General features: G+C 42.3%; 1 protein-coding gene across 2 annotated transcripts in view; it reads right to left on the reverse strand.

Annotated features, from left to right (window-relative positions):
* The window catches only part of LOC132393162 (ribose-phosphate pyrophosphokinase 2-like), a 44,459-nt gene extending 28,711 nt beyond the window's left edge, over positions 1 to 15,748 (reverse strand). The window contains exon 1 of one of the 2 annotated variants that reach the window (XM_059968058.1): positions 15,573 to 15,748. In XM_059968058.1, the coding sequence (XP_059824041.1) occupies positions 15,573 to 15,694 (122 nt within the window). In that variant the 5' untranslated portion in view covers positions 15,695 to 15,748. Of the gene's footprint in view, positions 1 to 14,354; positions 15,551 to 15,572 lie in introns of those variants that run through there. The other variant, XM_059968059.1, reaches the window with a different exon arrangement.
* Positions 15,749 to 17,197: the final 1,449 nt, after the last annotated feature.

The following is a 17,197-nucleotide window of genomic DNA, read 5'->3' on the forward strand; positions in this document are numbered from 1 at the left end:
GCAGCGGAGACGGAGGAGTTGCATTTTTGCAAGAGACAGGGTGGGAAGAGGAATAGTCCAGGTAGCTGTGAGAGTCTGTAGGCTTAAAGTATATATCAGTAGATAAGCCATCTCCAGAGATGGAGACAGAAAGATCAAGAAAGGGGAGGGAGGTGTTGGAAATGGACCAGGTAAATTTGAGGGCAGGGTGAAATTTGGAGGCAAAGTTAATGAAGTCAATGAGCTCAGCATGCGTGCAGGAGGCAGCACCAATGCAGTCGTCGATGTAGCAAAAGAAAAAAGGGGGACGGACACCCATACAGACTTGGACAATGGACTATTCCACAAAGCCAACAAAAAGGCAGGCGTAACTGGGACCCATGCGGGTGCCCATGGCTACACCCTTGGATTGGAGGAAGTGGGAGGAGTCAAAGTTATTGAGAGTAAGAACTAATTCCATTAGACACAGGAGACTGGTGGTAGAGGGGTATTGGTTAGGTCTGGAATCCAAACAGAAGCGAAGAGCTTTGAGACCGTCCTGGTGGGTGATGGAGGTATATAGGGACTGGACATCCATGGTGAAAATAAGGCGGTGGGGGCCAGGGAACTTAAAATCATTGAAAAAATTCAAAGTGTGAGAAGTGTCACAAACATAGTTGGGAAGAGATTGAACACGGGGGGATAAAACAGTGTCAAGTTATACAGAAATGAGTTTAGTGGGGCAGGAGCAAGTTGAGACAATAGGGAGATCCCCAGAGCTGATAAGGTTGGTGATGGTATAGGAGACAATGGCCTGGTGCTCCTTAGTGGGGTCACAATCAAGGGGTAAATAAGAGGAGGTATCAGAGAGTTGTCGCTGTGCCTCGGCCAGGTAGAGGTCAATACACCAGACAACAGCAGCTCCCCCCTTATCAGCAGGTTTTATAGTGAGGTTGGGATTGGTGCGGAGGGAGCGGAGAGCAGAGCGTTTGGAAGGAGTGAGGTTGGAATTGGAACAGGGTGTGGTGAAGTCAAGACGGTTGATGACCTGTCGGCAATTAGCAATAAAGAGATCCAGAGCAGGCAGAAGATCAGAGCGGGGTGTCCATGAAGAGGAGGAGGGTTGAAGAGGGGAGAAGGGGCCATCGGTGGGGGTAGGAAGGTCCTTGCTAAAGAAATAAGCTCGGAGACGGAGCCGGCAGAAGAAGAGTTCAGCATCATGGCATACGGTGAACTTGCTGAGGTGTTGGGTAAGGCTCAGAGATGGACCCGGCAGAAGAAGACTTCATTTAACAAAATGCGAAGTGTCAGCCCATTAGGAATGCACAGAATTATGGCACAAACCTCACTATATTGCAAAATTAAGCAGGCAGCCAATTCTGGCTGAATTATTACCAATTCCCCACAGTATTAATCCCCCCACCGTGATCCATCTTTCCTATCAATAGCTGGGCTGCCTTAACTGCAATTGTTGGATCACATACCATAAAGCTTGGTGATTAAAAACTTTCAAAGCATAGGCATTCTAATCCAAACTGAATTTCTTAGCCATTATAATTACATTATGGGACTGGAGGAGCTCTTAGTAACTCCAATGGTTAGAACAGAATTTGTCAGCATAACTTGATGTGCATGCAAATACAGGAAAAAACTATTGCTCAATCGATATAAAACAATGCCTGGCCATCCTGTTCAACAGAATAACAGCAGCAAACAAACAGTAATCATTGTAAGCTAAATATTATATTTCTGCTAAATAACCAAGAACTGAACTTTAACTGTGCAGTCATTCAAATATGGTGCTTATAGCAGGCTGCCTAGAGCATCAATGAAACTACTTAAAATGTTTATTTTGCCAATATCAACAGTTGTGTCCCGTAACAAGGATTAGTTCCAGCCAGATTTAATGAATGGTACAAAATACCTTCATATCATTTGTATCTCAAATATAAAGCTCAGTGAAAAAGGACTCTTACACAAGACCAAGAATTTATTCCCCCAAATTATGAACATAGTAGATTTGAAGATTGAGGCTGACATGAACCATGACAGCCTTATAATGTATTTGGTGTCCTATTTCCTGCAGTTATACTTTGGCTGCTCTTCACAGAAGCATTGCAATTATGGAATTTTTGAACATTCAGTTCTCAAGGCATTACCACATGATCCAGTACTGTATGTTGCACTGTAATGCAATGATGTATAAAGCCAGTGAGCTGTTTTGTATTGAGCAGAGGGCAACATGCAAAATTTCCTCAGTGTCTCTATATTCCACTAACACATTCAATAGCCAAGAACAAAATGCAAATACATGAACAAGTTTATTCAATAAACTGCAAATCTGAAACCATTAACAACCACTATGTCATACATATATCCATCAAAATTTCATACAGGAGTGGCACAGTAGCATAGTGGTTAACACAATGCTGTACATTACCAGTGACCCTGGTTCAACTCCCGTCGCTGCATGTAAGGAGTTTGTACATTTGTCCCCATGACTGAGGTTTCCTCCAGGTGCAACAGTTTCCTCCCACAGTCCACACATGCACTGATTGGTAGGTCAGTTGGTCATTGTAAAATGTCCCGTAATTAAGATAAATCTGGGGTTGCTGGGCAGCACAGCTCAAAGAACCAGAAAGACCTGTTCCATGCCACCTCACAATATGAAAAAAAGTGGAACCCCTTCATTCCAGCTTCCTCCCTTCCACACACCCTCCAGTTGACACTCATGACGTACTCCATGACCATGTTTCAGCCTCTGCAGCAGCATGCTGTCCACTTCCATCCTGGTCTCTCAACTACTTGCACAATACTGGCCCTGCAAAGTTCCACCTGTCTCAATACATTTCCGGAGAGTGTTCTTGATTTTCATTTCTTCAAACCCTTGAAACCTACTCCCTATAAAATCACTTAATTTCCATCCCCCAGCTGCAAATCCATCGCTGAAGATTTCTCCCCCAAAATCCAGAGCAACCTCTTTTGCATTGAACATCCATTTGATTTGCGAACAGATGAGCGAGACAGACAGAGCTCTTGCATTCTAGCCAAGTCTTCAATGAGCATTATAATAGATCCAGCATGCTAAGTATCATTGTGCACAAAGCAATTGCTAAACTAATAGCAACAGTTCTTGTACTTTCAGGACATCCTTGTATTACGAAAGCCGTTACATTAATGCAATGGCAGACTTGTAAACAGCACGGTCAAATACACAACTTCAAAGTACCACACACTTTCTTTTCTCTCTAGCCGATAACAGACCTCTGACTTTGCAGCTGAGTGATGAGTAGTTCAGCTAGGTTCACAACAGTGGTCAATCGAAACCTTTCAAAAATTTTCAGCCAACTGTATTACTGTTTGTGTTCCTGGTTACCATAAGAGATATGGAGATCCTGGAACGGGTTAAGTATCTTAGGTCTTATCAGGATACTGCCCGGATTACAGGGTATGAACTACAAGTTGAGAAACTTTGTTATCTCTGCAGCAGAGGCTGAAGGGTTTCTTGACAGAAGTTTCAGAATGTCACTGGCATACATTGTGAGATCTGTTGTTTTGCAGCAGAGGGAGGGGCTGGGGGTGGAATCCAAGCCAGGCTGAAACACAGAGGGGTGAGGCCTCCTCCACCCAGCATCTTGTTGGCAAATGTTTAGTCATAAACATGAGAATAAAACTGATGATCTGAGGACAAGTCTGCTGTAGAGGCAGATGAGAAATCTGTCAACTCTTTGCTGCATCAAGATTTGGTTATCTGCAGATACGCCGGACACAGCAATCAGACCAGAATGGTATACACTTTTCAGAATGGCCTGAACTGCAGGTTCGGGTAAGACTAAGGCAGGGGTCAGCAACCTTTACCACTGAAAGAGCCATTTGGACCCGTTTCCCACAGAAAAGAAAACACTGGGAGCCACAAAACCTGTTTGACATTTAAAAAGAAATAACACTGCATACAACGTTTTTTTTGCCTTTATGCTATGTATAAACAAACTATAATGTGTTGCATTTATGAAATCGATGAACTCCTGCAGAGAAAGCGAAATTACATTTCTGCATGCAACAAAAACATTTTGAACTCCGAAAAAAAGACGTTGGGTTGAAGGTTACTTTTAAGTAAAATACTCAATGTCTATTTGAGTCCTTCTTGTATTTATGAAAAACGCCGAACTTAAATTTTCCGCCAGCAGCAAACCAAAAATAACATCAGCCAGCTGTCAACCTGAAAAATAAAAGGACTATTTCACTGAACAATGAAAAAATATGAATATACGTAAAATAATAGGCAATTAAAATATTTATCATACTTGGTTAATGGGATTTCTGCTCCTGGACCTCAGCGCACAGCGTCTGCGCATCAGGGCTGTATGACGTCACCTTCATCTTTACACAGGATCGCAAGTTGTCATCTGTGAGGCGTGCGCGATGTTTGTTTTTAATAAAGTTCATGTTGGAGAACACCTGCTAACATACATATGTGGATCCAAAGATCGACAGGACTCCAAGCGCATACTTTTTAATGTTTATATAAATGTCGGGGATAGCATTCCATGTTTTGAACACAAGTTTGTCCGGTTTTAGGAGGTTTTCAATATCACTCCATTTGTGATTCTGAGCAAGAACGGCCTTCTGACGGGCAACATCTTCAAGGTCTGCTGTCAAGCGTCTAAACTTGGACACCCATATGTCTTTGTCGGCTATGTCGGCCAGTTCCATCTCAAGATCAGGTTGACTCACACCTGCCAATGCAGTCGTATTCAGTAGGGATGGATCGATGCTTAGGGGAGTGACCGGGAAGGATAATGTGTTTTTTTTCCTCTCTGAACTCACAGAAGCGTTTCCCAAACAATGTTTGAATTGCGATGATTGCAGAATGTAAATACTCCGAATTTATCATGTCATGACCTTGTTTGAACTCTCTCAAATTGGGGAAGTGAGACAATGTGCCTTTCTGTAAATCTCTGGCAAGCACTGTCAACTTGCGCTCGAATGCCAAAACATCCTCCAATATGTGTAGGGCTGTACGTCCTTTCCCCTGAAGAGCTGTGTTCAGCGTGTTCAGGTGCGCTGTCATGCCTACCATGAAGTGTAGCTTTTCCAGCCACTCTGGCTGTTCCAGCTCAGGAAAGGTGAGCCCTTTGCTGCCCAGGAAAGTTTTCACTTCTTCCAGACACGTGACAAAGCGTTTCAGCACCTCCCCTCTGGACAGCCAGCGATAAAAACACGTTGTAGCGGTGTGCTACACGCAGTCAGTAAACTGCAGTCAAAGATAACTTTATTCGAACTAAACAGCCTTGCTTTTAAGCCTCCCTCAACCCGCCCCCCCCCATGGGCGCGGATGCTCCAAAAGACACGTACTCACAAACCCCCGTAGGCTATCTCCCTTAGCCTGAACGGTGGCTAATTGTGAGCCGGTTCAGATGTGCCAGGAAATGGGTCGGCTTAACGTTTTATTTAGATTGTACAAGATCACCATAATCTTCAAATTTAGAATTACATTTCAAAAACTACCAAACTAACATAAAATACATTTTAATTAAATACTGACCATTTATTTTCCAAAGCCACAGGGAGCCGCAGCACAGAGATGAAAGAGTCGCATGCGGCTCCGGAGCTGCGGGTTGCCGACCCCCGGACTAAGGGAAGTGGCATTATGTTTTAAGGTGAATGCTCACGTGCTCAGATGCGGCACTTACGTCCAATTTGTGCTCCCCCAACTTGGAACACCTATCAAATTTGCCTAGGGAGTTCTGTGATCCTGATTGCATTTTGCTAAATCAGATTACTTGGCTGTCCTTCTACTGCATACAGGCAAAGCGGAAAAAGCAAGTCTCCGGAGATTAGGATGACTAAGAAGTGTTTGCAGGAGGCAGAGGAACAATTACAGGATTGATTTGAGTCAGTGGACTGTTGAAGCACTCATCTGGAGACCCAAATGAATAGAACAGGGTGTAGTGGGTTTTAAATTTAACAACTGTAAATGAGAGTGTCTCCACCAAATCGTTCAGTCTTCCTCAATCAGAAGCTCTGGATAAACCATGACACCGAAAATCTGCTAAGGGCCAGATCAGAGGCATTCAAGTCTAGAGACCAAGAATGCTATAAGAGGTGCAGCTATGATCTCTGAAAAGCCATCTCATGGGGGAGATTCTGGACCAAATGGCAGCTGTAGTCAAGTCTACTGTCATTTCGACCATAAACTGCTGGTACAGTACAAAGCAAAAACAAAACGTTTCTCCAGGACCCTGGTGCTACATGAAACAACATAAAACTACACTGGACTATGTGAGATAGCACCAGGCTACACTAGACTACGTAAAACACAAAAACTGCACTAGACTACAGACCTGCACAGGACTACATAAAGTGCAGAAATCAGTGCAGGGCAGTACAATAATTAATAAACAAGACAATAGGCACAGTATAATCACCTACAAAGTTAAATTAAGAGACATGGGGGACAGCAAGGCTGCTTCCAGATGAGTTGAATGTCTTTTATGCTGGCCTTGGCCATCAGAACAGGGAGGAACCATTGCCAACCATCACATCTCCTGATGATCCTTCAATATAACCATATAAAAATTACAGCACAGAAACAGGCCATCTTGGCACTTCTAGTCCATGCCGAACACTTACTCTCACCTAGTCCCACTGGCCTGCACACAGCCCATAACCCTCCATTCCTTTCCTGTCCATATACCTAGCCAATTTTACTTTAAATGACAATACCGAACCTGCCTCTACCACTTCTATTGGAAGCTCATTCCACACAGCTACCACTCTCTGAGTAAAGAAATTCCCCCTTGTGTTACCCTTAAACTTTTGCCCCCTAACTCTCAACTCATGTCCTCGTTTGAATCTCCCCTGCTCTCAATGGAAAAAGCCTATCCATGTCAACTCTATCTATCCCCCTCATAATTTTAAATACCTCTATCAAGTCCCCCCTCAACCTTCTAAGCTCCAAAGAATAAAGACCTAACTTGTTCAACCTTTCCCTGTAACTCAGGTGCTGAAACCCAGATAACATTCTAGTAAATCTTCTCTGTACTCACTATTTTGTTGACATCAAATCTCAGTATCTGAGTTGGTGTACGGGCAGCCTTCATGAGGGCGAATCCAAGGAAAGCCAGGATGGGGTGTCTGGCCACAAACTCAAATCCTGTGATGACCAACTGGCTGGTGTGTTCTCTGATAGCTTTAATCTCTCACTTCGGCAGTGTGTGGTACCCACCTGCCTCAAGCAGGCTTCAATCAAATCAGTGTCCAAGAAGAGCGTGGTGAGCTGCCTCAATGACCATCACTCAGTTATACTTACACCCACTGTGATGAAGTGATTTGAGAGGCTGGTGATAAAACATCAGCTCCTGCCTGAGAGGCAACTTGAATCCGCTCCAATTTGCCTACTGGAGCAACTGGTCCAAAGCAAATGCCGTCTCATTGGCTATTAACACAAGCCTGGCACATCTGGACAGCAAAGATGCTCTTTATCGATTACAGCTCAGCATTTAATACCATCACCCCCTCAAAACTAGTCAATCAGCTCCAAGTCTTTAGCCTCAATACCTTCTTGTGCAATTGGATCCTGGATTTCCTCATTTTTAGACCCCAGTTTGGTTTGACAACATCGTCTCCTCCACGAACACCATCAACACAGTTGCACTGTAAGACAGTGTGCTTAGTCCCTTTCTCTACTCACTTCGACTGTGTGGTAAGTACAGCTCCAACAGCATATTCAAATTTGCTGACGACACCACTGTCGTGGGCCGTTATCAAAGGTGGTGATCAATCAGCACGCAGGAGGGAGGTTGAAAATTTAGCTGAGTGGTGTAGTAACAACCTCTCACTCAATGTCAGACCAAGGAACTGATTGTAGGTTTCAGAAGAGGGAAACCAGAGGCCCATGAGCCAGTCCTCATTGGAGGATCCGAACTGGAGAGGGTTAGCAACTTCAAATTCCTGCATGTTACTATTTCAGAGGACCTGTCCTGGACCCAGCACGTAAGTGCAATTGTGAAAAAAGTAACACAGCAACACCTCTACTTCTTTAGGAGTCTACAGAGTTTTGACATGATATCTGAAATGTAAAATCCTACAACGGAGAGTGGATTTGGCCCAGTACATCACAGGCAAAGCCCTCTGAACCACTGAACACATCTGCAGCAAACTGTCATAAGAAAGCAGCATCCATCATCAGAGATCCTCACCACCCAGACATACTCTATGTACTGATAATAAAATCGACTGAATTTACAATAAACTACAAATTACATTAAGAAATATATATTTAAAAATTAAACTAAATAAGTACTGCAATAAGAGATCTGATGGTGGAGGGGAAGAAGCTGTTTCTGAAACATTGAATATTTCCAGCTCCTGTAAAACCTTCTTGATGGTAGCAATGAGACAAGGTCGCGTCATGGGTGACGGATACCACTTTTTTGAGGCATCACCTTTGAAGGTGCCCTTGGTGCTGGGGAGGTTTGTGCCCCCGGTGGAGCTGGCTGAGTTTACAATTTCCTGCAGCTTTTTCTGATCCTGTGCAATGGTCCCTCCATACCAGACGGTGATGCAACCAGTTAGAATCACAGTACATCTGTAGAAATTTGCAAGAGTGTATAAGCTTACATGAGGCATAGATAGGGTAGATAAGCAGAATCCCTCACTTCACCAATCTCTCCAACCCAGGTACAAGTGTTAAGTACTAGAAAATACGGTGAGATGAAAATTTGAAGGAGGCATGCAGAGACTTTTCTTTTTAAATACACAAAGGGGTGAATGCCTAGAACGAGCTGCCCGGGCTTAGGGCAAGCAGATATGATAATGGGGTTTAAGAAGCTGCTAGACAGTCAACAGGATTTTGCAGAGAGGGAGGGATATGAATTCATTAGAGGCAGAAGAGAATCAGTTCAATTTGGCATCATGCTCAGGGTAGACACTGTGGGCCAAAGAGTCCGTTCTCTGAAGAACAGTAACAGGATCTGTGGAGAGGAGAGAGAACGCAAAAAAGGTCAGGGAAAGAGAGACAGAAGTGAGCCTAGAGTTGTGAGGAAAGAATGGGGTGGGGGTGTGAGGTTGATAGGGAACAAGAGATAGTGAGGGAGTCGGAGAGTGAAAAACTAAGACTTGCAAGGAGGTGAATCAAAATTAAGTCAGATACAGACAGCATGATGAGGAAGAAGATGAACAAAAGCATCCATTACCACACATACCCAGATACTTGTTAATGATTCTACAAGTCATAAGTTTGCCATTGCTTCAGACAATTCTACCACTGGTCCAGGACTTCACCATCAAACCCACGTTAGTCGATAGGCCATAGCTATGCCGTGTTAAATGAAATCACATTTATGCATCTTTCACTTCTCAATATGAAGCCTAGGGTCTGGAGTGTTCTGACACTAACTAGCCAGTAGCTAGTTGTCGGACAGTCTTTGTTGACTGTTTTAATGCATCACTGTGATGAGAAGACCAATTCAAAACACATGTTGGCTATACCTCCAAAAGGCAATCATAATAAAGCTATCTTCATGGGGTAGGTTTTGCCTTCAAGTAAGAGTATGTCTTAATGCCTCAGCAATTCTAGTGGGACAAGAGACCCATTGACTCACTAATGCAAACAGTATGCCACTCACATTAGCAGAAACCCCCACCATCTACCAAACACAAAGCTATGGAAGAGTCTGTACTGCCTTAAAATTGGCCAGCATTCCAGAGGGATGCAAACCAACCCTCCTGAGCAGCTTCAATACTAGGATAAGATGCAAAACTCGGGAAAATAGAATTGGCAATGGAGCTGTCTCCTCCTTCAGATGTTTTGAAAACAACTAACACTATTTTAAAGGAAACTTCAGGGGGGGGGGGATTGTGGGGGTTAAAATCACACAGTCATATCCTCCAAACCTGGCATTGGCACACTTTAGAATTTGTCATAGACAAAGTGGAACTGCAAGATTCAGAATTACTATCACTGACATAAAAAATGAAACTTGTTACTTTGTGGCAACAGGACTAGTGAATGATAGGATTGTAATTCAATGATCTATGTCCAATTAACCAGAAGGTCAAAGCTGCCTTCAATTTGAAGGTCCATGCACCAAGGCATTTTAAAGTAAGAAATACCCAAACTATAAAGCAGACGATGGAAAATGATCCCACAACTTTCTGATAATTTTGAAGTGTTGATTCGTTATCACTTTTGAGACTGTTAGGGGTTGTATTGCAATTATATTCTGGATCGCACATTAATTAAAACGTAGGACAAGAGACCGGAACCAGTCTTCAGGGGAAAAAATCTTTATAATTTAACTTCATGTAATACGTTAAGGCTCTTGAAACAGATCATTGGGTGTGGGATATTTGGATCTGTATTACAAACCAGTGAGGGAAAACAATTCATTTTAATAGGTGTTCGTTGAAAACTTCTGAATGAGATCAGTGAAGGCGTTAAATAGCCGTCTCCTGTATAAACACATAACTAAAGGCATATCCCTGCTACTTGAGCCAAGTTTTATAGCAGCTTTTCTACTTTAACAATCATATCAGTGCCATGATTGTAAAGCAGCTGTGGGAATATTTAAAAAAAGCGAATTACTAGATGGATTGTCAACCACCAGTATGTACCCAGGTTCAGAATGTTCATGAAGCTAGTTAGTATTACACTGCTTGATGTGTTAAACAGGGAAAAATCTATCTATAAAAACTGTTAAGAACTAAAACTAAAAGAGTGGATAAAATAATAGAACCAACACAGCAAACACAGGCATTTCTGTCCAATTGTATATTGAGGGAGCCATCCCTCCAAATTGTAATAGAGACACAAGAGACTGCACTTGCTAGAATTTAGGGTAACAAAAAATCTTTTGGGAGAACTCAGCAACACGAGCAATGTCAATGGCAGGAGGGAAATTGTATGTTGCTGTAACAAAAAGAGGTATACTTTGTGTGTCTGCAATTTCTGCCAAGAAACTACAGGAACTGCCACCAATATTGAATATTCAAAGAGGCTGTGCTAGTTGGGATATGTTACTATTGTAAATCTGCAAAGATAGTGGTCTATCTTCAAAATGTTAAAGTATGCACATAAAACCAATGATATTGTGGTTAATCATTTAAGCCTGGGTATAAAAAGTATAAGACATTGTGCTAGAAGATTCAGACTCATTTTATTATATGTACATCGAAACAGTGAAATATTGGAACATGATTCAAGATTCTCTCCAGAAGACAGGCTCTGTTCAGTAAAGCCTTTTATATCTTGGTTAATTTCTGTAAGCAGTTACAACAGACACTGAAGATGACCTGCCTCAAAGAGTCAAAAACTGTTTTAAGTGGTTGAAGAGGTGCTTTCTGAATAAGTGTGGATTCAGTTCATCAAGAGCCAATATGGATTTGATCTTCACAGTACAAGTCCAAGGAAAATACAAGGAGCATAAAAAATACATTGCCGCTTTTGACCTTAATTTTTTTAATGCTAAAGATTACAGAAAATATTTTGCAAATTAAGCTACCGTTAAAAAAAAATCTCCATTTTACATCTGCTACTTGATAGCATACAAACTATGAAACTAGCTAGATGGGCCATAATGCCACTAATATCAGTTCAAGAAAAGCTGAATTATCATCCAGTTTTCTCAACCTTGTTCACTGCAACATTGAGTATCACTCTAATAGGCTCCCTGCTGGAGTGAAGCTAATTATCAAGATAAAGGAGGTCCAATGTAGAAGGTCACTTCAACCAGCGAGGCATTTGGAATGCAAAGCTATTTGCAAATGTACACATTCACAAGCTGCAAAGCATCATTAACTCATTCAATGGAGCTGTGAAAAAAGCTTATGCTAAGCATCAGCAACGTACTGGTATCTAACATTAAATGTCTACAATGAGACAAGGAAAATATGATCACTTTTCATTTTCCTGAGCCACCTCTTAGCAAGAGTGGATACAAAATTAGCCACCACAGCATTTTCACAGTCTTTAACCATCAATATGAAGACTCAAATGCAGCATGTTGGTATATACTTGAGAGATGGAACATCTACAATAAGCACAGAGCACTGGAAAGATACAACCAATACCAGCCCTACAAAATCATCCAAATTCATTGGCAGGATACACAAACCAACAGCAATCCCCTTTTCCAGAGCACCATCCAAAACTCAAATTACCAGTTCTGATTGACAGCCAAATCTACGCAAGAAATTGCAAAAACTTCAAAACATGGATTCAGCTGTCATGGCAGGATGATGAAGAAATACCTTCAAAATTTGTTGTCAAACCCTCCTTGAAAAAGCATAATAGTCTTATAAACTAATGGGAAACCAGACCACTTGGCATGGCACCAAGAACCAAGAATCTTAGTCAGGATCACATGAAGCCAGATGAAAACTGCGGAAGGAATATACTTTCCCTAATTCTCCACAATCAGCGACCCAGAGAAGAATACTCATGCTAAAATGTACTTGTCATCCATCTCAGAATTTGAATGGATGCTATGCTCCAACCGGAATCATCTTTAGGAAGTAGTCCTCTGGAAAGCAACTCATTTTAAACTCAAACACTATTGTGTTGTGGTTGGTCTGGAGTTTTTTTTGTGTTGTGGGGATTGGGGAGGATACTAATTTTACTTGTCTTCAATTTGGGTGCTTTTTCAATTATCTTTCTTTGTATCATACTGTTATTGTAAGCTTATTTTTGCATTGTAACAATGTTCTTCATTTTGATCTGTGTTTTTTTTTAAACTGTAGTTATGTAGAAAACGTATAAAAAACTAATAAAAAAATTAAAAAACACAAATGGAGGCAAGTTGGAGGAGAAAAATATTTACACCTTATTCTTACTGACTTTGAGGTCATAAAGTTAATGATGCTTAACATTTTCTTCATACTAGCTTCTGCTTGCCAAAAGAAAAAAAATCCATCCTTTAAATTAAAGTCACAAAATCTCAGATACCAGAACTGTCAAGTAATAGTAACAGGTACCTTCACCTTAACCAGTCAAAGCTAAATGTGCACCTATCTACTATCATCCTCAAAAATTTCAAAGTAAATTTAAATTCAAAGATTTGAATCTCCCTGCATTTATGCTGAAGTGACATGGGATGAGACAAAAACTGGACCAAATGGAATATTAGGTTGCAGCAGTAGGTTAAATTCTTGCTTTTGATTTATAGTGAAATGACTTTGAAAAAGGTTACAATCCACAAGAATTCACAAATCACCAGCAACTTCATCAATGGGATATTAAACTGTAATTTACAACTCACAATTTTAAGGAATCATAAGCTTAACACATACGCAGAGTTTACACCAAAAAGCCACAACTATTACTTGTTACAAGCTTGTACAAAAGCATCAAAAATAAATTACAAATCTTCCTGTAGTCTCAATCTATCCTTAGAGCAATGTGACAGAAATCCAGAGGCCAAATTAGTCTCATGAATTTCGGGTCCCTAGTAATTTTCTTGATCTCTCTCTGTTCAAATATTCATCTGCTCTGGAAAACTGCTGTCCCATATTAATCACAATAATAATGTCAATCTGTTGTTTTAAATGTAATTAAAGTCTTGGTTACCAAACATGATTTGTTTCTAAAATTTTTGACCTTTATACATCTTTACCATTAAAACTTCCGCCTGGATGCTGATAATCCAGTCAGTTTCGTATCAGGTCAATTTAAAAAAAAACATTACCCACTATTGTATCTAGTCCAAGCATCCCCAGTTGTCCTCAGACAAAACTGAATTTCTATTCTTCACATAATGAAATTTACCACAGCTTCAAAAAAAAACTCATAAAATCTCATGTTGATTTCGTCACACTGCATTTTGCCTACTGGCTGGGCAAACAATCAATTTAAGTGTTTGAGTAAACAATGTCCCAAGGCTTTCCTTCTTAGACAACTTTCCCTTGGAGATCTTTGCTCCATTTTTGACCATAGAAAACAGATTTCAGAGTCCACGTCATACGACTTAGAAACAGGTCCTTTAACGAAAGGATATTCAGGAGAACTAACAACTACCTAATTTACACCACTCCTGTTTACCAATACAGTCTCATCTTCTATAAATTAGCTTCTATGAGTGTATAAATCTATAAATTCTATAAAGATTCTATAAATCTTATATAAATGTTAATCTGGATACTTAAATGCTACAAAGTAGCTTACTCCATCATCCAATCAGGGAGGGTGATCCAAATTCCAGACAAGAACTGTATGGTTGTACAACAGTTTGGGTAACAATTTTCAACACCAACAGCTGAGGCTCAATTCCCATTGCTGTTTCTCCCTGTCACTAAGAGGGTTCCCTCCAGGTACTCTGGTTTCCTCCCACATTCTAACAATGTACGGATAGCAAGTTGAAAGCGTGCTACGTTGGCGCCCGACGCGTGGTGACACTCACCAGCTGCTCTGGCCACATCCTGCGATGGCTGTTGATGCAAACGATGTATTTCACTGTGTGTTTCAATGCAAGTAAAACTAATCTTTAAAAATCTTTTTACTCCAACTACCTTCTAGGTAGAAAACTCCGTCCTTGGATCCCTTTGAAAATTGATACCCCTGCCTGCCCCTGTGCTGGGTTATCTGAGTAGAGAACTTTTCTGTAGATAAATACACACCTCATTTGCATAACTTAACCTCCTCTGTCCAACGAAAACTAACCTCTGTCTCCATCAGAGGCCCACAATAAAATGAATCTCCTAGTTGTCTCTGATGACATGTATGTATTTTGATCATAAATTTACTTTGAATATCCTGATAAAGCTTCTCAGCATCTTTTTCTGTATTTTCTCTATAGTACAGTAACGAGAAATATGCATTACATACCATAACATACAACTATCCTGTACCCTGTTCTTCAATGCACGTTATGGCCCTTCCATTCACTGGGTCCTCCTATCTTGTTAGTCCTGGCAAAGTTCATCGCGCACAATAATAAAGTTTACTTCCTATCTACCTTTGCTCTGCTTTTTCCATCTGTAGCTGCATGTACAAGTCCCTCAAATCTACTTATGATTGCACATTTAGCGTGAAATTTTTAACAGAAGTCGCAAAAATAATTCAAATTAGTAATGATTTATGACACAACTGCACTTAGAAAGGCAGAGGATTCCGTCATTTCTGCAATGGAAGCTGAAATTGCAGAGCATCAGTATATCATACCTACATGGTGGTAAAATACAAGCCCAAGTCTATCACCGTAATGATTAACTTATTCTAAAAGCGCAACCTGATGGCAAGTTCCCCCAACAGATACAACGCACACTTCCAACAATTATTTACTGGATGCTTGCAGAGTAAACGTTTATTCCACAACAAAAGCTAACGGCCACATCCCTTATATTGCAGCTGAAACCGCCGGTAATCGAGCTGCCCACCAGCAGAAGGGATTCTCACCCCTGCTACAACAAAGCAAGGCACTGCCGAGTTTCATCCAGGAAATTGCGAGCTTTCAGCCAGCACGTTAACAGCAGCCACATGGCAGGGGTGTCGTGCCTGGCCATTAAAGGGCGGCAGGGGATGTTGCATGCACCCAAAGCTCTTGAAGGAAATGCACAGTAGCTCCCGCTCTCCTATGCCCGGACCCGTGTCCCCCGCTGCCTCCTTCCCCTCCCCTCACCAAGTCTCCTGGTTGCTGAATTTTTTGGTCACTACTTTTCCCAGCTCCAGCCCGAGCCTGTCTGCCACCCGCTGCGACAGTTCCCGGTGCGAGCTGCCGCTGAACAGCACGATGTTCGGCATGGCGACAGGCAACTGAGCTCCCGGCTCGCCGCTCAGTCAGCTGGCGCGGTGAGGCGAGCCGCCGCCCACTGAATGACACCGCACTCACCACCCGCCCCCAGCCCGCTCGGCCAATCGGAAAGTAGGCTCGAACCTCCTGGCCATTCAGGTGAGGGGCTGCTCTCCTATCAATCAGGAGCAGGGCCCGCCCCCTTTCTTCCAGCATGAAAGAGACCCGCTGTCCTGCTCCGCAATCCCCACCTCCGCTCCAGGTGGTCAATGGGGAGACCGTGCTCCACCCTTCCCGCTTCCTCCTGTCGATGTCGCTGCCACCACAGAGTTACGTGTTGTGTGGCAGTTCAGTTATGCTGGGTTTGGAGTGATTGAGGGGATGATATAAGAGGTAGAGGTGTTGCAGTAGTAATAAGGAAGAATCCTCAGAAACAATTTGTGTGGAGCTCGGAAACAAGAAAGGTGCAATCATGCTGTTTGGATTATACAATAGGCCCCCACTAGCCACCAGGGTAAGAGCAATACAGCACAGATACAGACCCTTCACCCTTACCAGTTCACAATTTGTTTTAGTTATTTATTGCGATAAAGCATGGAACCAAGTTGTCCAGCAATACCCCCCCCCTCCCCCATTTAGCCTTAGCCTAATCATGGGACAATTTAACCTATCAACCAGTACGTCTTTGAACTGTGGAAGGAAACTGGAGCTCATGGAGGAAACCTTTGTGGTCATGGGAGCAGGTACAAATTCCTTACAGATAGTGACAGGAATGCCAATACAACTAGTCCCAATTTCCTGTGTTTGGCCCTCATCCCTCTAAGCCCTGCCCCTCCATGTACCTGTCCAAGTGCTTCTTCCATGATACATGCAATTCATCTCCTGACTCCCTAAATCCTGTCCACCATCTACAAGGCTCAGGTCAGGAGTGCAATAGAATACTTGTCACTCGCCTGGATGAATGCAGTTCCACCAACATTCAGGAAGCTTGACAAGGCAGCCCACTTGATTGTTACCCTTCCACAAGCATCCAATCCCTCCACCATCGATGAACAGTTGCAGCAGTGTGTACTATCTACAAGATGCACAGCAACAACACACCAAAGTTCCTAAGGCAGCACCTTCCAGACCCACGACCACTACCATCTAGAAGGATGAGAACAGCAGATACTTGGGAACACCACCACTTGGAAATCCCCTTCCAAGTCACTCACCATCCTGACTTGGAAATATATCGCCATTCCTTCATTGTTTCTGGGTCAAAATCGTGGATTTCACCTCCCTAACAGCACTGTGGGTGTACCTACACCTCAGGAACTGCAGCGGTTCAAGATGGCAGCTCATCACCACCTTCTCAAGGGCAGCTAGGGATGGGCATTAAATGCTGGCTTAGCTGGGAATGCCCATATCCCATAAATGACTAAATAAAAGAAAAACCTATTAGACCTGCCTCAAACACTTTTTCTGGAATTTTGTTCCATATGCTCACCACCCTCTATTTGAGAAAGTTCTTC

Source organism: Hypanus sabinus, chromosome 4, assembly GCF_030144855.1.
Source record: "Hypanus sabinus isolate sHypSab1 chromosome 4, sHypSab1.hap1, whole genome shotgun sequence".
NCBI lineage: Eukaryota > Metazoa > Chordata > Chondrichthyes > Myliobatiformes > Dasyatidae > Hypanus > Hypanus sabinus.